This window comes from Typopeltis vanoorti, chromosome 10, assembly GCF_054136105.1.
Source record: "Typopeltis vanoorti isolate ZY-2024b chromosome 10, IOZ_Tvanoo_1.0, whole genome shotgun sequence".
Lineage (NCBI taxonomy): Eukaryota > Metazoa > Arthropoda > Arachnida > Uropygi > Thelyphonidae > Typopeltis > Typopeltis vanoorti.
Genome location: NC_143558.1, coordinates 32,003,658 through 32,027,496, shown reverse-complemented (window position 1 = coordinate 32,027,496; position 23,839 = coordinate 32,003,658). Strand labels below are relative to the sequence as shown.

At 35.2% G+C, this 23,839-nt stretch overlaps 1 protein-coding gene across 9 annotated transcripts in view; it reads left to right on the top strand.

Moving 5' to 3' along the window:
• Ufd4 (ubiquitin fusion-degradation 4-like) overlaps positions 1-23,839 on the top strand; it is an 831,523-nt gene that overhangs the window by 464,693 nt on the left and 342,991 nt on the right. For all 9 annotated transcript variants that reach the window (XM_090399614.1, XM_090399612.1, XM_090399618.1 and 6 more), the window contains one exon: positions 15,958-16,219. In XM_090399614.1, the coding sequence (XP_090255740.1) occupies positions 15,958-16,219 (262 nt within the window). The remainder of the gene's footprint in view (positions 1-15,957; positions 16,220-23,839) is intronic.

The window sequence follows — 23,839 nt, the reverse complement described above, 5'->3', positions numbered from 1 at the left end:
GTTAATTAAAAAGCTTTGATTAAATATACTACTTCATAGTACATTTACTTTTTTTTTTTTTTAAACTATGTTTCTCATATAAGAGACTGAACTGTACACACATTGTAATAGGTTAGAAAAATAGCACTTAGCTACACATATTCAGTGGTATATCCGTATTAATATTCAGATACCCCAGAGATTAAAATTAAGAAAATTATTAATTTAGAGTTAAGAAGTTAAAAAATAAAGTTTAATTTTGTAAAGTAGTTATTTAAACATATGTTGTTTCATTCTTGGCATATACACATTACAGCCGTTGCCTCCTAGGCATTCAAAAAATTAGGGTTCCTCTTTCATTCAGTGTATTACTTTATCTTTGAACAGCTATTAATTCTGTAGCAATCACAAATCCACTCATCCATTGAGTACTGCTCACACATCTGGTGAGTTGCTCCTGAGAGCAGTCAGACTGATTAAAGATTCATCTCTTACTAACTCACTCCAACCACTCTTGCAAAGAAATCTACTATCTACTGTATGCATCTTATATAATTATTTTCATGTTTAAATGTTCATCAGAACTCATCATCAAATACCTGACATATACTCTCAGGAATATACAGGATCTTATGATAGTACTACATGAACAGTTACATCATTACTATCTTCCTATCAAAATTTTCTCCCAGATTAGCCTGTTATCTGTCAGCATTCCAATATTATCAGATATTATTTTTCTGTCTTCTAAGGCACTTTTGCTGTATTATTCCACCTACATCTTGCTCTTTCTCTGGGTCTTTTTCTTGCCATCCTGGCAAAGAACACTCGTTTAGCTAATCTCCTCTCTCATTCTGTTTAAGTGCCCATATTACATCAGCTTAACTCTGCTAACACATTCCTGGATGCTAACAATGTCAAGTTCTTTCCTAATATCCTCATTTTTAATATGATATTGCCATGATGCCATCAGTTCATTACCCTGATCTTTCTCATAACTGTGGTATAGTCTTTGGTGAAGTATTTTATTTCTCACCGAGCTCTCAGATCCATAAGTTTAACTTGGTTTGAACACTGTCTTCTATACAGCTAATTTAGTGTTGAAAAATTTCTCTCTTATTCCATATAAATTTATTCAGTTGGCTTCCTATCATACTGGCTTTGTTGATTCTATTGTCTATTTCCACATTTAATTCACTGTCTTCACTAAAAATCATGCCTAAGTAGCTGAAATGTTTTACTTATTCTATAGGTTCTCCATTCACAATGCAGTTGATATTTTCAAAAATTTTTCTGCCTATTTTTATTGTGTTTGTCTTTATTACTGATTTTCATAACAAATTTATTACAACAATTATTCAATTTAGTCAGGAAATCGTGCAGATTTGTACTGAATTTATTTAAACGTATAACATCATCTGCATAATGTAAAGATCTGAGATTAACATCTCCAATTTTAGCTGTCGGGTTTAATACCACTTTCTTTCATAATGTGATCTATATAGATAATTAATAACAGAGGGGATAATGTACATCCCTATCTGACACTAGATTTAATATCAAACCATCTTCCTGTACTTCCTTTAATTCTAACTGCTGACTTACAACTCAAATAAAGACTAAGTATTGCTTGATATAATGCCCCATTGACACCATATAACTGTAGCGTATTGAATAGCTTCTCTCTTGGCACCTTGTCATAAGCCTTTTCCAAATTGACAAAACTTAAATAGAGATCTTTATTATATTCCCATGATTTCTCAACTATTTGTTGTAAAGTGAAAATCTGATCTTGACAGCCACTATTTCGCCTAAATCCAGCTTGTTCTTCACCAAGCTTCCCTTCCACAATCCTTCTCAACCGTTTCTCAAGTATACTTGCATATATCTTCCCAGGAACACTCAGTAGGGAAATACCTCTGTAATTCTCACATTCAGTTTTATTTCCCTTTTTATATATAGGTACTATGAGAGCTTTCTTACATTTTTCTCTGTATTCTCTAAGAGCACAAGCTGACTTTCTAGCTGGGAACTGACTTTCTGTAGGCTTTCTTCTTTTCTTTGACTTCTTTACCTTCCTGAGTCTACCATGTAGTCTGATTTTTGTATCCTTACAAACAACTTAACCACATGCCTCTCTGGCTGAATTAATCAATGTTTTCTTGGTTTGAATAATTGGAGATTTGGTACTGAATCTCCAAGCTTTGTTTCATGTTTTCAAACTCTTGAAGAAACGATTGAAATCAGGTTGCAAGCCCTGGTCAGTTCTTCACATTCCCAAAAAACCATGTGGAGGTCTCCTCCCAGTTATCCAGCCTTTACCCTTAAGCACCTCCTTCAAGAAGATTATCCTCACATTTAGTGTTTAATATTATAGCTATTCCTTTTTTTCCTTGATAGTTATTTCCTGAATATAACATCTTGTATTTGTTGCTTAGAAAGATCTTGCTTGTTTTTGTCAGAACTATCATCAATTATTTCCCAATCTCTCTCTCTCTCTCTACCAAATCCATTGAAACATGCAGCTACCACCCAACATCCCTTCATAGCCAAACTCCATACTCATAGAACAAGTTTCTCTTTATCCTCTTTCATCTTTACTGCTGCTGTATTCTGGAACAGCTTTCCCTCCTGTGTGTTTTCCAAAAATACAATGCACTGGCCTTCATATCCAGTGTGAAAAAGTTCCTCGTTTCCCAATTCTCTTCTCATATATACTACTAATGTATTATAGGTCGACTAACCTATTTGTCATGTATGAGCTCCCCCCCCCCCCCAATGTTGCAATTAAGACATTTTGCAATGTTATTTTAATATTTTAGATACTGAATTCTTGCTTAGATGCCAAGTAAATTAATTAAAATTAGTTATTATAGGTTAATTGTGATTTTATATGAGCTACCCATGTAAGTATGTAAGACAAATGTTGTTTACAAAATGTTGTCACTGGCAATAGAAGCTAAAATTAGCACCGTATTATCAGAAGTGATTAAATGAAATTACCTCAGTGCATAAACGATTGTGAAAGGAAGAAATATCATCAACGCTAATTGTTTCATTTCAAAGTTATATTAAATAAAATTTTCTGCATATAAAGAAAGAACTCTGTCATTTCAAGCCTTGCACTGAAAGCAGTAATGGTGGCATACAATGGCAGATTGAAAAAACTGTGAAGTTTCTGTGTTTTCAGTATATGAAACTTGGAACAGAAATTAAAAGAAAAGTTAAAAATATACAATGGAGAGTGAATATCCTTGTTATTAAGAGATAAGTGTAGAGTTTATTGTAGTCATTAATTCATATAGAATTTATTTCAGTTAAAGCTTGAATGGAACTTTATTGATTTCCAGTTCATAGGCCCAGAAAAGTTTGTTTATTTAGGTTTGTCAGTGTAATAAGTGATTTCAAGTTGAGTTTTAGTTATTTCTCCACAAGCTTTCATATAGAAAGCAAATTTGTTCTGAATTGTGAAAACTATTGATAGAGTTTTAAGAAGAATGTTGAGACTTTCATATAGAAAGCAGATTTGTTCTGAATTGTGAAAACTGTTGATAAGGTTTTAAGAAGAATGCTGAGACTTTCATATAGAAAGTTAATTCATTCTAAATGATGATTTTCATGCCAAATTTGTTGGAGCTGCTATTCAATTTAGTTAAAGAATCCTGGAGATTTGCATTAGATGTGTTTAAGAGTACAACAACAACATCTCCAGCTTGATGTTAGAACTGGAGATGTTGTTGTTGTACTCTTGGATGTAAAATCAGGGCTAAGATAAGGATGCACAATACCACTTTCTTTCATAATGTGCATCCTTATCTTACCCCTGATTTTACATCAAACCAATCTTCCTGTATTTCCCTCAATTTTAACTGCCGACTGACAACTTAAATATAGACTATGGATTGCTCTTTATAATGTCCATTCACCCCGTATAAGTGTAGGGTTTTGAAAAGCTTTCCCCTGGGCACCTTGTTGTATGCCTTTTCCAGATCTACAAAACTTTTGCAGATCCTTGTCATATTCCCACAATTTCTCAACTATATTTGTCTTAAAGTGAAAATGTGATCTTAATAACCTCTGTTTGGCCTGAACCCAGCTTATTCTTCAGGTTTCTTTTCCACAATCTTAACCTCTTTTCAAGTATGCTTGCATAATTCTTACCTGTAACACTCAGTAGAGAAATACCTCTGTAATTCTCACATTCAGCTTTATTGCCTTTTTTTTATAGATGGGTACTATGAGAGCTCTACTCCAATCATTGGGAATTCGATCTTCTGTCCAGGCCTTCTGAATCATGCAGTATAACTACTGCAAAACCTTTATACCTCCATGCTTAAGCATTTTTGGTTGAATATCATCCATTCCAGCTGTTTCTACATTTCAAGTTTTTGATGGCTTTTTTGTACCTCAAGTATTGATACATACTCCTTTTTACATTTCATTTTATATTCATTTTATATCTACACAAAATGAATAAAACACTATGAATGTCAACATATTTACACTATTAAAAATGTACAAGACTATTATTAAACATCATAGAGACAATTAGAACACACAGCACTCAACCAAAATTATTGTGAACTGAAACAAAAACCAATCCAAAACCAAAAACATCATGAAAATTTGGATTAATTTGTTCAGATTAATTTGTCTGCTGCTGTACGTATATTTTCATTTAGATTTTACAGATACATTTGTGTATATTTATTTACATATACATCTTGAATTTTTCTACAAAATTCTATACTGATTACCGCATTACACAGTAACGTGTTCTGTTCATATTGTGCTAAAGTGTGAACTGAGAGATCAAATGATTTCTCCAAGATTTGCGTGCACATGTGTGTAATTTACATTGAATAAACTTGCTTTTCTTGAGTATTATTTTATTTAATAATAGCAATTTAATGATAAAAAAACTGAATAATTATTATGCTCTGTGGCAATGATATATCTTGTTTGTAAATGAAACAGTTATTTATTAATAATAATATACATATACATTGAGCCAACTGCTCTGAACTTCATAAAAGTGATCAATATTTCAGCATCATTTATGGCTCCAAGAAATAGTTCCTCTCTTAAAGGTTGCTTCCTATTTTTCATTTCTGAGTTCTCCCTTAAGAGAGCCAAAGATTCTTGGTGCCAGGAATGTGAAATGCCACCATGGGATACTTTTTTCCTATGAGTTTCCTGGAAAGTAGATCATCCTGCCCGAGAATACAGTGCTGGTCATCCAATGTTTATTTCTATGTAAGAAGATAAGTATCCTGTAAACGTTTGTGTTTATATATATATGAAAAAGCTTTAATGACTGATACCGAGAGATAAAAAGTTGACATGATATATTTGAAAAGATACTACTAGTACACTAGTTTCGTTGAATTGATCAACATCTTCAGGTATCACAATCAAAGAAGTATATAAAGAATTACAGAGACTTAAAATTGTAATAACAGAACAAGTACAAAAAGACAGTAGCGTGTTTGAAAACAAAATGCGAGCTTGAGTTCCAAACAAACATATATTACATGCTGTCGCGAGTGTGCCAGTACTGAACAGAGGCAACGTGTGCATCAGAGAGATTAAAACTCAGGCTGTTGTTGATATGACAGGAATCTAGAGAAATTTCCCTAGATTCGACAATCTTTCTCTCGAGTTCATCATAGCACACATGGATGTTAGAAGTTTGAGTCCAGTTCACAATGTGTTGGCGGCCTTCGTCTGAGTTAGCTGAAAAGAGAACGTGGCTAGAGAGAGCGTTAACTCTAGTCCTATTATAGGAGATGTCTCGACGGTGTTCTTCCAAACGTAGATGGATGGATTTAGCAGTCTGGCCATAGTATGGCTTTCCACAATCACATAAAATCTTGTACACTCCTGGAAACTGAGTTGGAAGATGTTTCTCTTTAGATTTGCTAAGTATTGAATGAAGTTTTGGAAGCGTAGTGAAGCAAGTTTTGAAGTTAAACTTCTTGATGCCAGTTTTGGTGAAATAGAGCTGATGTAAGGCTAAGAGATGAAGGCTCTTGGGGAAGAGGGATCTTCAGAAGTAGTTGAGTGACTGGGGGAAAGAAATTTGTCAATTTTCTTAGGAGAGAAACCATTATTAATAAAAGTTTTTTTTAAGAAAAAGGAGTTCATTTTCAATTTCTGTTTCTTCTGTAAGTAATGATTTTTTAGACCTGAAACTTACCAGATGTGCTGAGAGTATTAAAATCTCAATTTTTAGAAAGACTACTCATACTGATAGATACCTCCATGCTTCCTCCCATCACTATCCCCCACAAAAAGTTGGTATTATTTCCACCTTAGCTCACTGAGCCAAATCATTACTTACAGAAGAAACAGAAATTGAAAATGAATGGTATTTAGCAAAAGTTTATATCATTTCTACAGTTACTCCATATCCTACAACCTTGTTGATTTTTAGTCTACTTACCATTAGTTACAGTTCATGGTCTGAGATTTCTGACAGGAACATGGAGTTTATATTACTTTACAGCCTGCTATCAGGATTTGAGAGCTATTCATTTGACAATCTTTTGTCACCAGGCAAAAAATTGTCATTGTTAAATGTATTCATTTTGTCTACTGAATTCTTGGATTAGTGCAACTGGGAATATTTTCTGTTTACTCTGTGCTTACCCAGAAGTGAATCCAAACATCTCCATTGCCTTCTTGGATCATTGCCACATTCCGCAAATTCAGTATTGAAGAATACTTCCTTTGTGTTTGATTTCATTCTTCACAAGCTTGTTAAATGTTGTATATTCTCTTTCGATCTCTGCATTTCTGAGATTCTTTTTGTTTCCTGTGTAGCATTTCCCTTTTTATTATTATCATTATAATAATTTAATGATAATATAATGATAATAATATATAGACTCCCTGGAGGTCTCATCGAGGGAGGCCACATAATACACACACCAGCTATCATACTTCAACTGAGTTTCTCTGAGAAACTCAGTTGAAGTGAATCAAATGAGGAAAAATTGTAGGGAGAAGACACTTATACAAATCGCATCATTCAATCTATTTTGAACAAGTTTGGATTATTATTATTATTAAGAGAGCCTCATCGAGGGAAGCCACATACTACACACACCAGCTGTCATACTTATTCTTGAATTCATTCACACATACTTATTCTCACAACAGGCAATGGCAATCTATTCCAATCACACACCACCCTCTGAGAGAAAAATCTAGCCCTCACACCCTTCTGGGCAGCCTTCATTCTCAGCTTCCAAGGATGCCCTCTCGTCCTTTTCCATGCTCCATAAATTGAAAATTTCCATCTGAAATCCTGTATGACCCTTTCAGAAGTTTGTAAGTCTCAATCATATCATCCCTCTTTCTCCTATTTGCTAGTGTCTGCAGTCAACAAATTCTCAATCTGTCTTCACAATCAGTATTCCACAATCCTGATATCATTTTTTAACACTCTCCTTTGTACTCTCTCCAATATATCAGAATCACAATGGAAACCAGGAGACTAGACCTGCACACAATAGTCCAAGTGAGATCTTATCAAGGCCTTGTAAAGAGGCAAAATAAAATCCTTTATCCTTACATGTGAACGTTTCAGTATTGCAATTATCTTTTGAGTTGTATTTGCAATCTTTGCCACATGGCCCCTAAACTTCAACTTCCTATCTATTAACACTCCAAGATCCCTAGCCTCATCAGTTTCTTCTAGCCTAATCCCACCAATATAATACAACATTGGATATCTAATCATGCTGAAGTGAATGACTTGACATTTATTGACGTTGAACTGACACCCATTTTCCCATGCCCACAATTCCAGCCTATTCAGATCAACGACTGCAACGATTCAGATCAACGACTATTCAGATCAACGACTGCATATCAGCAGCATTCCTGATTACCCTACCTATCTTTGCATCATCTGCAAATAACTATGTCGCTTGTCAAATCCTTCCCAATATCATTAATATACAGATTGAATAACAGTTGACCAAGCATTGATCCTTGTGGTACACCACTTGTTATCTTAAACCTTGCAGACTCAGATTCCCCGTATACCACTTTTTGATATCTGTCAGTCAGCCATCCTCTTATCCATGCTAATATTGTATAACCCAAACCTATTTTCTCCAATTTATGCAGCAGTCTGCCATGCTGTTTTCTGTCAAAAGCCTTAGCAAAATCCAAAAGTATCATGGTGTATCCATTCCCCTTGTCTAGTTCAATTGTAACATTGTTATAGAATGTGATCAAGTTGCTAAAACATGACCTTCCCTTAGTAAACCCATGTTGTTCATTGCAAAGTAGAGATTCACTGTCAACCCATTTTTGAATGTAGGCCCTAACCAATTTTTCCAAAATCGTCACCATCACTCTTGAGATACTAATTGGTCCATAGTTGGATACATTGGTCTTTGCACCACAATTGTGCAATTGAATTACCATAGATTGCTTCCATTCCTGTGGAATCTTCCCTGTTCTGAGACTCATATTAAACAGCCTAGTCAAAGGAATGGCCAGTTCTGCTGAACACTTTTAGCACATGTGCTGATATCTCATCCGTTCCTATTGCTGAATTCTTATTCAATATGTGCAACAGCTCTAATACCTTGGCCTCATACACCTGCGGTTCTTCATCCAGTGAACAGGTAGCAGTGAGCTCAATGTTGCATACACCTGGTTGATAGCTTTTAACAAAATAGGCACTCATTAGCTGAACAACTTCTGCATCTGTAACCCTCATGCCATCTTGATTTAGAAGAGTTATTCTTTCATATTCATTCTTTCTTTTACTTGCAGCATATTGATAGAATTCTTGTGGGTTGTCTTTAGCACACAGAGCTAGTTTCTTTTCATACTGAGACTTTGCTTCTGTACAAGAGTTGTGACTATTCTAGCCTGCAGCTTATAATGTTCATAACAGACGTCGTCCTTATGCACACGGTATTCCTTCCACATCGCCTTTTTCTTACGAATCTGTTGCTTAATAAGATTAAGCAAGAGATTAATCCATTTGACTCCTCCTCTATTTATTCTTCAAAACTTGGGACACATTCTGATATTGCATTATTTAAGTATTGTTTAAATGTTTCTCATGCACTGTCGATATTCTTTCCATCCAGCAACTGATCCCATTCCACTGAACTCAGTATATTCCTCAGTTGGTCATAATTTCCTGCTTTGTAGTTCAGCATGTAACCTTTTCTGAATGGAACATTCATAAACTTAGTCACTTCCCAGGTGAGTACTGCATGATCACTCTCACGAACCGGAGGCAGAATTGTTACGTCTTTAACTGAAACACCCTCTCACGCTATAATCAAATCTAACATTCATTGCCGTTGTTTTCTTCTGTGACCTGCTGCTTAAGGAAGTTGTCCCTCAACAGCTCAATAAATGCATTTTCATTCTTCTCATGACCAAATTCATGAGATCACCAATATTTTGGCAGAGCAATCTTGGAAATCAGCTTCTTATAGGGCTCATTACCATTCATTTGTTCATATGAGAAAAATTGAATTTGAGGCTTCTGATATATTTTCATATTTTGTGCAGTGAATTGTTTCGCTGGCATCTTTGTTATGTGTTATTTTCATTGACTTTAGTTTTCTCTTTTATAGTGGATTTTATTTTGACTATTATTGGGATATGATCATTAGGTGGTATTCACATATTCTGACTTCCTTACTTGTGCTCTCCATTGTGCTTCTTATGAAGACATGATCGATACATGAACCTTCATCTCTCACTTTCTTTGTTGGTTGGATACCATATTGTCTGAAACTCAGATCTCGCATTATGTTTAGATCATTTGTATCTGTAGTGTTTTTAAGCAAGTCTCTGTTTACATCCCCTAAGTAATAAACTGTTTCACTTTTGACACTTTTTGGTACTGTTTCTAGCTGCTCATTAAAATAATCTATTGTATAGTCATGTATATTAGAATGAATGAGTATATTGTTGTCCTTATTGTGTGGGTACAGGCATTCGCAAGTACTCATATGAAAGCTACACTGAATTGAATTTATATGTATATCCTCACAAAAATTAAAACACCACCTGATTTGTTCTATCCCCTACAGATATAGAATGTGAGGCACCCAGGAATAGTAAACATATTTACATCTTCCTCTTTCATTCATATCTCTGACAGCATGACCAGATGCTTATCCAGATTTTACCTTAGGCTCCTGATGTTTCCATGTAATATATAGAAGTTAGTCATTTTCAGATAGAAAGGTTTTCAGATCCTTCACTTCCTCTAAATATCTCATTGAGATGCCATTTATGTCCTCCATTAGATGCTAATTACTCAGATCTTCAGTCTTTATTCAGTGTATCTTGGTTGTGTTATTCTTCCATACAAATATTTTCTGTATTTAATTCAGGCAAATTTGAAAACCATTTGCTACCTTAAATTGTTTTATGACAAAATAATTGTTTTGTAGCTTTAGTTATAGTATAACCTCATTAATGTATATTTTAATATCTTTAAATTTGCTATTAATATCTGAGGCTCTGAGTTTCTTGTATTCCTTAGCCTTTTTTATCTGTGTGTCTCCAGTCCTGCAGGCTCAGAACTTTACAATAATCAGTTTTATTTTGTTTTTATTTATTATGGACACTCTGTGAGATGCCAAAACATTCTCTTCAATTTGTAGAATGTTGGGGATTTTATCAAGGATATTTGGGATATGTTCTGTTGACTCTTCCGGAATGCCTACAATTTCAACATTACTCGCTTTAGATTGTGTTTCTCGATCATTTAGCCTGAATTCGCTGTGACTATTAATTTTTCTGAGTGTTTCATTTTCTCTAGTTAATTTCTGGTTTTATTTTATTATAGCTTTACATTATTCTGTAACAGTTCAATAGTTTCAATAAAATTCTGTAGATACCTATTGTTGTAGTCTATAAAAGTTTTAACTTCATTGATTTTGTCCCTTATTTTAGAATTATCCCTTTTGATTTCTGTTTTTATACTGTTTATATCTTTTTGTATTGTTTTTTGAAATTAATTAATAGTTCTTTCAGTTCAGCATGAATTTTACCTCCTTCTTCTTCTTCTTCTTCTTCTTCTGTCCCTGAAGTTTTACCATTACTAGAGCTGCCATTGTTTAGATTTTCAGTAATTTTCACATTGCTTATGGAAGTCAAGTTACTCTGAGTGCAGATTTGAATTTCCATTTTGATTTTTTTCTCTTTAGACATCTTTTTGAAGTTTAATTCTGTCAAGCCTACTTATGGGATGATGGTACCTGAGAACATTGTAATAGGTTATTTTTTTATCAAAAACCTTACCTTTGCAAACCTTGCAGATTTCTTCGAACATGTTCTTGGAGTGACTTTTGGAGGGGATTACATACCATTGAGTTTTTGTTCCTAGATGCTGAAGGGGTTTTTTCAATGGCAATGATCTTAGTTTTCTTGGTTTAGCATTACCAGTGTCCATCACTCAGCTTTCATATATTCACATTTCAAAATACTTGGCCAATGGGCACGATTTATGCATCTATTTTTTTTTACTTGGTGACTAGGATTACTTGAGCACATTATTAAATTGATTTAAGTAAATGCACCATTTATAATTGACAGAAACATGGGAGTGGCAGCTTGACACTGTTACACTGAGCATCCTGCATTTTTTATTTTTAATAATTTTAGGGTGCACGAAGAATTTAATTGGTTTCTGCTACTTGATGCACAGGAAGGAGCAGTTTGTGTCAGTTTTTATGAATCGAGAGACTTAAATTCAAGATTTTATTTAATTTTATAATTACATGAGAAGGATCCTTAAGGATCTTTCTCATGTAATTGAGAGTGGCAGAGTAGAAAGAGTGATTTTCATACAATATCTTGTTTGACTGAAGTATATACTGGCTGTTGTGTAGCTATGTTGATTTTACATTATATGCATTGTTGTACATTTCTACCCATTCAAATCATTTGTTCCTACCGTAACAATCATCTCTTCACTAAACATCCTTGATCTTTGCACTTTGGAAACACACTTTTGTTACTTTCTTATTAAGTACATACCTTATCATCAAATCTCCATATAATATCTTATCCTTATTTTGAGTTTCTTGCACTTTCTTACTTTTCTCATTCACTTTTTCTTTCATAATCCCACCTGCTGTACCACACACGAATAATTTCTTTAGTCAGTCTAGTTCCTATGAAGCACATAACAACATAAGCATGCTATTTCACTTCCAACTGTAACTTCTAATAAATAAATAAATTGAAGCATAAAGCATGAAACAAAGCATAAAGATGTTATAAAGATATTAAGTACCATTGTGTACTTATATGATTATATGCATTATTCCAGCATTTACCAGTGAAGGCGTGACATTGCCAGTGACTAAAAAAATTAGAAGACAGATTAATTGGAACAAATAATGTCGGAGGGAAAATTCTCCACATAGAAAAAGGGATTGAATTAGAAATAGCAGAATTACAGACATGACTGAAATAGAAGGGTGTACTGAATGGCATATATTGGAGTTGGCCAACATATGCCATTTTAGCAGGTTAACAGATGAAAATTCGACAAAATTTAGCACTGAGTGGAAAGATAATGAAAATTAATCTTCTGTTACTTCTATGCTTGAGTTGAAAAAGTCCATATAAAATTTCTCTCATCATAACGAGAATCAAATTCAGGCCTTTTCCACTCGAAGGACTCTGTATCACATCGTTCTTACAAGTGTGTCCGTTGAATGTCCCACATAAGATCTAATTTACACCTATACCCTCTTCCACTTTAGGATTGCAGGAAATCACTTCCTCATGGAAAACAGCCAATTATACCAACAGAAAATAGTCTCTCCTTAGGATGCAGTTAAAATATTATTTGGACATAAAATTATGAGCATGTTTATCTTTTCTAAATTAAATAGAATGTTTAAAAAATTAGTACTACTCTAAAAAAATCCACAAAAATAAATAAATTAGTTGATTATTTTGACCAATCATATCACTCACACCATGATTTCAAAATCGGAACAAATAACATGTTGGATGATGAGACAGGCGTTTCAATTGTGACTCCAGATTTTTTTTATTTGAAATTCTCATGGGAAAACAGTGGAGAGTAGAGTCAGTCAAAGAAAATTTTGATGAATGTTTACACAAAGCTGCGAGTTTCACACCCTGACAAGACCAAGGAAGAGAGCGTAGCAATGGTGAGCGAGCTGAGTGTGGAGGAATATGCACCTTCCTTGCAGCACGTGGAGTACACTCTTAAAGTGGAACAGAGCATAAGGCTCAACCCATGATTGCATTTGCATGTTTTTTTTTCTTTTCAGCCAGATATCTTTACAAGTTGTTTAATTCCTCTATGATATGAGGCCCATTGCCTAGAAACAAAACTTGGGCACCCAGTCTCAGATCCTCAACATTAGCAAAACACTCCTCGTGTTGGAAAGTGTGCCCTGATTGGAACAGTTAATAAATAGATAGAGCCAATTCTGAACTATATGCTGGGTACAGCTCTATCTCCATTTTTTTTTTTTTCCTTGATCCCAACTGTGGCATGTGCAGGTCATGCCAATACAGTTTGGAATTATGTTGTTTGAAGAGCATCTGCTTTCAATTGACCAGTGCTGGGTAGTGTTTACACAGAACAGCAAGTTCTCATTCTACTCATTGAATATAGAGTCAACACGGATGGCACACTATTTTGGAACCATCTGCCCTGTTGTTAAGATTAAAAATTTTTTTCAAATTGGACACTTTTATCTAATTAAACATTTGAAGACAAACCAAATAATTCCTTTGTCTTTTTTGTTTCCAATAACAAGATCTTTAATATTTCACAAACAGAACTTGGCTGGCCTGCACTTTCCTTGATCTCAATCCTATCAAACACCTGCAGGGTGAATTGAAATGCTGATTGTGAGCAAGGCCTAATTGCCCAACATCAGTTATCAACTTTAGTAAAGTCTTCTGAAAGAATGGAACTGATGGAATATAAGATGGGACTTCCAGAGACAAAAGGAGTTTTTTTTTTTGCACAGAGAAGAAACGAGGAGATGATGTGATAGAAAGCCTTAGAGTGAAGTCCTAACGTGTCAAGGAGGAAGCCAGAGGAGGGAAGCCATACCGCAAGCCATCAGTTAGCCCAGAAGCATAGATGCCCAGGGGACAAAACAGCTGAGGAGCAGCTGAACTTGTCTGTGAGCCGTTCCGCATATCCATGAAGGTCCTGACAATTCGTGACCCTTCGCCAGTGTATTAACATGCCGATGAATCATCACCCCACATCCCACGAGCCAACCTGATGAATGGCTGGTATCCCAAGGACCTGAAGGAGGAGAGATCTAAAACCCGAGACGAAGAATAGGAAACACAACAAAATATTACATTATTAAGATGTAGGATCTCCTTTTGCTGCGATGACTGTAGCAATTAAACTGGCATACTTTCCAAAAACAATGGTCCAAAATTCATTGATTGCTATCGATGAATTTTGGACCATTCTTCTTGTGTGCACGTAATAGGGACCTGGTCTGTTGTGGGGTGGACGATCCTTGACCTCATTCGATGCTCCACTTTATCCCACGGATGTTCAGTAGGGTTGAATTCATTGCTCTGTGGAGGCTTGTCAAACGTGGTGACATTCCTGTCCGCAAACAGGCAGTTACAGCAGCAGCCTTATGACACATTGCCTTGCTGAAAGAGATAATTGTCAGTTATGTAAAAATACCATAAAGTAGGAAGCATTGCATTATCCAGAATGTTCAAGTACCTCTCGAAGTTCAATATTTGTGGTTCTGAATTTCATAGTTGGGATTATGCACTCTGGTATGAGATATTCACTTGCCATCAGTCAGTTTTTTTGCTGCATAACACAGCTCTCCAAGCTTCCCCGTCCCACTGTACATGCTCTTTGTATCACTGAAGACTATGTTGCATTTTGGTTTGAGTAATGTGCGTGCATATTGCAGTCCTCCTATTGAAACCTATGTTGGGAGCCTTAGTTCTGAATTTTTTGTCCAGATTCATGTTCCAGTTGATGCCTAGAACTCTGCATTCAACGTGGCAGCTGACGAATGTCAGTTTTTACATATTATCCTTCGTAGTACCCTACCATGGGTGCATTTGAGTAATGTGAGGCTTGCATATTGCAGTCCTACCATGGAACCCTATGTTGGGAGCATTGGTTCTGAATGTTTTTGTGCAGATTCATGTTCTGTTCCAGTTGATGCACAGAACTCCACATTCAAATGTTGGCTGACAAATTGTAGTTTCTACACATTACCCTTCGTAATTATTAACGTATCACAATCAGCGAGTGTGGTGTGTTGTCCACTGCAGTTAGAGTTGACTTAGAGTTGACTATGTTATTACTGATTGTTGACTTGGGATGGCTCAGTTTGTCAACAATTTGCTGAACAGATAGGCCTGCAACATGGCATCCTATCACAATGCCTCTTTCCAACTTGCCCAGACTCAGTTGCATCGACTTGGGACTATCATGTCCCTCCAGTTTATACCATCTACAAACCTATGACTCATTACATTTCATGATGCAACTTGCCCATGTGGTGTCTGTTCACTTCTTTCCAAACAGATATCATGCACACTTCTTTTTTTCTCACATAGCCTAACATGCTATAATTATCGCAAATTCTAAATAATCAAGAGGATGGGTTTATAACGTTTACTGTAATTCTCATCTGTAATTAATTGGGTTTCTAATAGGTAGGATTATTATTCCTTGTTGTGAATTAAACATGTATGTGTGAAGTTAATTTATTCAATTGCAGAAGTCTATTATATTAATAAAAAGAAAAAAATATATATCTTTGAGTAATCTTGATAAATAGTTTACAAGAAAACCAGTGTCTCCTCATTCATGTGAGTAAACTTTGTTTTCTATAGAATAAATTATTAAACTTTTAATGAATGCGATTAACTCTGTATTAGTGGGGTTGACAACTCCATTAATCTCCTGTCAACCTTTATTTTTAGGCTGGATTGATGTCACTTGGGATCATGGAGGTTCAAACTCATATCGCATGGGAGCAGAAGGAAAATATGATCTGAAATTGGCTCCTGGATATGATCCTGAGACACATGGTGCAACATCTTCCACAATTACAACTACTTGTCAGAAAGCAGCTATTACTGCTTCAGCTACATCTGCTGTAATTGCTGTAGGTAGTGGTGGAGTGAAGGTAGCAAAGACTATAACTACTGACAGTGCATCAGCGAAAGGAAGTGTGTCTAGCAGGTATAAATAAATATTTTTCCTTTTATGATTCAACATAACTACAATGGTTAAATAATTCGTAAAACTAATTCATATCATAAATAAGATGTTAGTGAAATTTAGATATTATGAAACAAAAATCTAAATATATATTTTAATAGAACTCTCCATTCTTTCTTGCTCTATGTTATGAAACAAGTCATTTTGTCTTATTACTGTGTTTCTCCTGGGGTATCTGATTTCAGTAAATTCTTGTTAGTTGATTTTTTTTATATAGATTTCTATTGTAACTGATATCTGTTTTATTTATATAAATTGTTCTCAAACTGATTTTTGTTTTAAATTTTTATTTCCTGTTTGTATGTTTTTCTTAACTGGGGAAAAAAAGTCATTTTGTTTTATGATTGGAATTGAATTGCAAGAATTTGATGATGCAGGGGTCTTAATTGTAGGCAGAGAACTGAAGTTTAGAGGGTATTGCACAGGTGTCCAGAACATCATATTGAATTACATTGTTGTTGAATAACACACTGACAAGCAGGGATAAGGAGATTATTGATCACCTTTATAAAGCTTTAATAGGTCACATCTGAACTATTGTGCACAGATCTGGTTGCCAGGATTCCTTGTGATGAAGAAGTGGTGGAGAGGATCCAGAGTGAAGACAAAGATTGTGCCAGGTCTGTGGAATGCTACTTTTAAGAATAAATTTGAAGGTCTGTTGGCTCCAAAAACTAGCTGATAGGCATAAGAAAGGAGATGATAGACACATCTAAATTATTAGAGGGGTTTTATAAGATTGACACTGATGATTTTTTATTGTACAGTTAGGAGTCATCCCCTGGAAGTGTTAAGAGCATGGTTAACAAGGATGTTAGGATTCCTTTTGCTTGGATGGTGGTGAATGTGTGGAATGTATTGCCAGAGGGATGGTTGTGAGTGCTTCATCTGTGAATGAGTTTAAGAAGAGGTTATGATAAGTATCTTGTGAATAATGGCTGGTGTGTGTCAATATATAGGCTCTCCCATTATGAGTCTTTTGACTCTATGAAGACACCCATTGTAATAATATGATGATGATGATGATGATGTTGATAACGAAATGTAAACTTATGCACTTTCACGTAAGGAGATTGAAGTTCAGAGGCCATATAGCAAAGATTGTGAATGCAGCTTAGAGGATATTGAAAGTTTTTCACTTGGTTAGACTATAAATTAAAGATGCCAAGGAATTATATTCTTGGTTTAATCCTCTATCCAAATGTAAGCAAACAGTGTTTGTATGTGAAGTGTCTTTACGATTGTATATAGAGGCTGATGACTTCATAATCAATTGCCTTGGTATCCCCTAATGCAGTGATTCTTAACTGGTGGGCTGTGGACCCCTAGAGGACTGTGGAAAATTTATAGAATGTTTCTAGTTTTTAAAATTTTGAAATTTCTTAAAATAATTATTTTTTGCTCCTTATTTTATTTTGTTTCAAACTTGTATCGTTTTGTATTAGTAATCTGAATTATGCAGTTTAATGCAGTAGTTTCTTTTGTGGTGGTGCCACAAGTCAACTTTTTGCTGCTGGCAACACTGCAAGTCAACTTTTTGCTGCTGGCAACACTGCAAGTCGACATCTGTCTACTGGATATGTGATAGAAGTGATTCTTTGAAGTTTTAAACAATACTAGAACGAATGCATAGAACTGAACATTGTTAAGTGAAGTGCAATTACTTTTTGACACTTTCGATGCTGTAATACTGATTTATTTCTTAAAATTTACCCCTTATAAAATGAGCAAACAAAGAACATTATTTGATTTCCTAAATATAAATACAGTAAAGTTTTTACATAATATTTAAGTAAAATTGATTTCTGTTTTCTGATTTTTTTGTCATTATAATCAGAAAATAAAACCACTATTTAAAAAAAAAATTATTATTATCATCATCATCATCAAATTCCTGCCATGTACCCTCAAGGGGTGTACAGGATATGATAGTACTACATGAAAAAAAATTACATCATTACTAACTTCCTATCTACAATTTTCCTACAAATCAGTCTGTTACTTGTCAAGACTCCAACATTACTATTACTATTATTACGGGCAACTCCAGGGAGTCATTAGACTCATCGAGGGAGGCCCCAAATCATATTCATCACAACTATTTGACATTCATACAGTATCTATCATACCTCGCCTTAAACTCATTCACTGTCACAGCATCCACCACAGACTCAGGGAGCGCATTCCACTCATTCACTACTCTAAAAGTAAAGAACCCAGCTCTAACACCTTTACTAACCACACTTTTGCCCAGTTTCCATGGATGTCCCCTAGTCCTCCCACAACCAGCCCTGTTCTCAAAAATATCTTCTGAATTAATTTTATAGAAACCCTTCAGTAATTTGAATGTCTCAATCATATCTCCCCTCCTCCGCCTATCAACCAATTTTTGCAACCCACAAATCCTCAACCTGTTCTCATACGGTTCATTCCACAGACCTGCTATCATCTTGGTCACTCGCCTCTGGATCCTCTCCACCTCCTCCCCATCAAGAAGAAACCTAGGTGACCAAATCTGAGCACAGTAGTCGAGATGAGGTCTTATCAAGGCTCGATACAGAGGAACAATAACCTGCTTGTCTCTGCTTGTCAACGTATTCTTCAGCAACCAAGTGATTTGATGAGCTGATTTGGCCACTTTTGCAATGTGTCCCCTAAATTTCAATTCCTTATCTACCAACACTCCTAAATCTCGTGCCTCATCAATTTCCTGGAGCACTGTTCCCCCAATGCAGTAAACTGCCGCCAATCTTTTCACCCCAAAATGCATAACCTTACATTTTGCCACATTAAACTGACATCCATTCTCCTTAGCCCAGACCTCCAATCTATCCAAATCATCCTGCAAAATTTTGACGTCATCTGCGTTCACTATTACCCTACCCAACTTCGCATCATCCGCAAACAAATGAACTGTTCCTCTCAGATCCTTTCCTATATCATTTATGAACAAATTAAACAGCAGTGGTCCAAGAACAGATCCTTGTGGCACACCACTAGTCACAGGCCGTCTTGTGGACTCTACTCCTGAGTAAACCACTCTCTGATATCTCTCCGTCAACCACCCTCCTATCCATCTCACCAACCCTATGTCCATTCCCATATGCTGCAATTTACTGATTAGAATTCCATGTAGTATCCTGTCAAAGGCCTTGGCAAGGTCCAGTAGAATCACCGTAAACCCATTATCCAGTTCAGCCGTCACTGTGTTATAATACGTGAGCAAGTTACTGAGGCATGACCTACCCTTCACAAAACCATGCTGTCCCCGATACAGTATCCCATTTTCTTCTATCCAATCTTGTATTTTCCTCTTGACTATTTTCTCTAAGACCTTGATAAAGATTCCTGTTATGCTGATTGGCCGGTAATTTTCAACAGCAGCCTTGGAACCACCTTTGTGCAGTGGAACTATTTTCACCTCTTTCCATCCCCTTGGGACTGACCCAGTCCTGAGGCTCAAATTAAACAAAATGGTCAAGGGCACTGACAATTCTTTGGCCGCTTCACTTACGACACGAGCTGGTATACCATCTAATCCCACAGATGTATTGACATTGAGGTTCTGTAATAGACTAGTTACCTCTACTTCATTCATCACAATTCCAGTATAAGCTGTTGGTTCTTCCATTCCTGCAAAGTCACCACCTGGATGATATACTCTTGCAAAGTGCTCGCTCAGTAATTCCACAATATCGACCGATTCGGTTACCTTCCTACCCTCAGCATTTTTTAAGATCATTCTACCATGAGCATTTTTCCTATCAGATCTTATATTTCTATCATCTAAGGCACTTTGTACCGTATCAATCTACCTATATCTTGGTCTTCCTCTGGGGTCATTTTGCTGCCAACCTGGCAGAGAACACTTATTTTGCTAATCTTTCTTTACCCATTCTGTTCAAGTGACCATACCACCTGAGATTAGCTCTGCTAATGCATTCCTCTGCTAAACCATCAGGACTTTAGGAAAATGGTAGCTTCCTCGCTTCGTTTCTCATTTGCTGTTATGTAGTACTTGCGTGCACCTGTCTGTATCTTAAGTTTCCATGAAGATGGCAACGTGACGTTGCTGAAATATCGGAAAGTATATATTAAAGTTGATTTAAATTATATTTCTAGTGTATGCTGTCAATTCCTTAAGTATTTAGTTATAATGCTAAGCACTATGGGAAGGGCCACTACCCAGACCAGTTTTGACTTTATTGAGTATGTTAAAGTGAAGGGATACCTCTACAAAAACCTGAGTGATCTGCAAAATTACTCCAAATCCCACTAAACGACCCCAAAGGATCATGACAAAACTCATCACTCCTGACTTAAATTGTTCTGGACTGATTTAAACTCAGCAGTAGCTCCAGTCAGTAACAGGTAAAAGCTCAACACTAACCAGAGCCTCTCTACTCCCATGGGAAGCAAGCAAACTCATAGTTGAACATTATAAAATGTCGTTATTGGGAACCATCTCCAGAGGAAAGGTTGAAGTAATGCAGAAGTCATATATATAATATAAATATACAAGTAATCAAAAGGTGTCACAACTTATCAATATACTCTGGAATAGAGATAGATGTTGAAAGTTTTTTTCACTTGGTTAGACTATAAATTAAAGATGGCAAGAAATTATATTCTTGGTTTAATTCTTTCTATAAATATAATTGCATGTGAAGTATCTTAATGACAGGCTACTTGTATATAGAGACTAATAACTATATATACAATTGTGTGGTTTGCAGTTAGTCTGAAATGCTTTTTTTTTTCTTTGATTGATTTCTCATGGGTGTTGTTGTAAGTTAAGTTGAAATTGGAAGGATGTGGAATATACAATAATAAATTATTTATTCGTATGATTTCTCCCCTTTCCCTTTCAGGTGTGGGTTGAGCCCTCCTAATGAGGGATTAGTTATATATATTTATATGACTGTAAATCTGTGTGTGTTCATGGGGTCGGTTTGTTTGTTTTGAGGGACAAAAAACTTGAGTTTCTGGGTGAAAAAAACTCTCTACCTCCATATATGAGACTCTTTAACTCACCTTCAGTCGAAAGAGACCAGATACAGGATCCTCACATCATAGACGGGAATAGAACCAAGGTTTTTCCTACCAAAGGACTTCGTCTAATTCTTTGTTAACCTACAGACATGGAGAATTTCACGTTTTGAAATCATGGTGCTGGTGGTATCCCATCTATCACTGTTTAACTTTCTAGCTCAGCTAGCAGAAGAGTAGTAACAAGATTATTTGCTAGCTGACATAGAAGTCTATTGAAGTGTTACCATTACATTAGGTTCAGTATGGTGAACCTAATGTAATATAATATATAACATAAATATAACATATAATATATAACCATACCATATAACCATTTTAAAGCTGTATCGTCAAAAAGAAGAAATGTCGATGATGTCTGAAGTGATCCAAAAAACATCATTCATATTTCACTGGAAGGAATAGGGAAAAAAAAAAAAAAAAAAAAAAAAAAAAAAAAAAAAAAAAATCAACATGAATTTGCTTTGAGGACTGCACAAAGTGGCCACACACACACACATAGTTTCTGTGTGGCCATTCTGAGCTTCCACAAGCAAAATACAGGCATGAAACTAGCAATGATTCATCTAGAACTTAGTGCATAGTACCAACCAAATAGTGAATGGTATAATAATCATTTACAAAGAGAAGCCACTGAGATTGAACTATATAATTGCTTATTATTACTAAATAGTTTAGGGAAATAACAACGTAGACTAGGATATACATTAAAATAACTTTTTAATACAAATCCAATATTTTGGCAATGTGACGTTGCCGAAATATTGGATTTGTATTAAAAAGTTATTTTAATGTATATCCTAGTCTACGTTGTTATTTCCCTAAACTATTTAGTAATAATGCATATCCAAAGTCTAAGCCTTTCCACTAGAATTGGAATAATTGCTTATTGCATAATATTTTAACTGACACTTCTGTGAAAAATGCTATCAAGTTCCTATGTTTCATGAGAAACTGCTTCAAAATGATAACTGTACAGTTTAAAGATGGAAATGATATCAAAAAGAAATTGTAGGTGGAATTGAATGTGCAGGTCTATTGATACTGAATACTGGCAGTTAGGTTGCTCAGATTCAAAAGAATGTGTTAGTGTTTGAATTATCTTTTATAATACTGTTTGTTATAGGTGAAATTATATAAGTTTGAAAGTGGTGTCGGTTTTTCCATTAGGATCTAAGGGGAAATGGCATGGTCTCCTTTTCTTTTTTTATCAGCAAAAATTATTCTCTGCTGTTATGACATGAAACTATTCAGATAATTCACAAATTCATTAAAACTCAATACAGTTATGTATAACAATTATACAGTTATGTATAACAATTAAATGCCATTCTAGTGGTTAAACAGGTAAAGTCTTTTCTTTATCACTGGCATGAATTTCACTGAGACTTGAATAAATTTTTTTTCTCTCTAAGAAATTTTTATTATCGTTCTATAGTTTGGCAGTTCCATTCCCATTTCAAATATGCAGTCTGCACTTTGAATTGGTAATTGCATTGTAAGATTTCTGCAGTTGTATTGCTTTTATCATTAAGTTTAAATTATAAGTGATAGTCCCCCCTTTTTTTATATGTCCCACCTGTATAAACATTTACAGAATTTTTACTTATGTTAGGAGTAGAAGTTGAACAAAATTAATGGGAAAGGTGGGGGTGGGGAATGCTGTGTTTGATGCAATAGAAACAGTCAACTCTCAATATAGAAAACTTACAGAGATGAAAGAAATAGTTCATTTAATAGCTTATGGGATCAGTTGCTATGAGATATATGGAAAAATATTACCAAGACCTCCAAAAGATATTACTTTATTTATAGACTGTTATAGGTTATTGTAAAACATTATTTTCTTTTTATTTATAAAAAATATTGTTTTATAACTTATGTTAGATTTAGTTTATTAAGATATTTATAACTGACAGACAGCATTTGTTTTCAGTTGTTAATCTTTCTTTATGATTAGTATGGCAAAAGTCACTGCATGAACTAGAACCGTGATGGCTAATATATTGTTTAAAAAATACAGTACTAAGAAATTTTTTGAGAGAAATTCTCATTACTAGGGATGAATGGTTTGTAGTTCTAAAGTGAGAGTGGCAAGAGAATGTGTTTGGACATGTTGGACATGTTTTGTTGGTGCCAGAAGTTCATGTCAGAAGAAAGAAAGAACAGAGTAGCAGTACATTACTGACAATAGGGATGAAATGGTATTTTGAAGGGAGAGAGAGCGTGTCTCAGATAGAAATGAGAAGTGTATACAAGGGAACAAAATATGAATGATGATATGGAAGATGTCATGGGAGATCAAGAGAATGATGACATGGTTTTAATGAGAGAGAGAGAGAGGCACAGCAAGCTTATGCAGTCTTTTGCAGAATAAATTGCAAAATAAATTGGAAATAAATTGTGCCTATATTTTATTAAGGCACTAACACTGGGCAAATGAGGCTGAGGAAAGCCAACCAATTTCGGGCCTAGAGTCCTAAATTGCACCCCCTAGCCACGACCATCCAATATAACCTACTAGGGGACGCC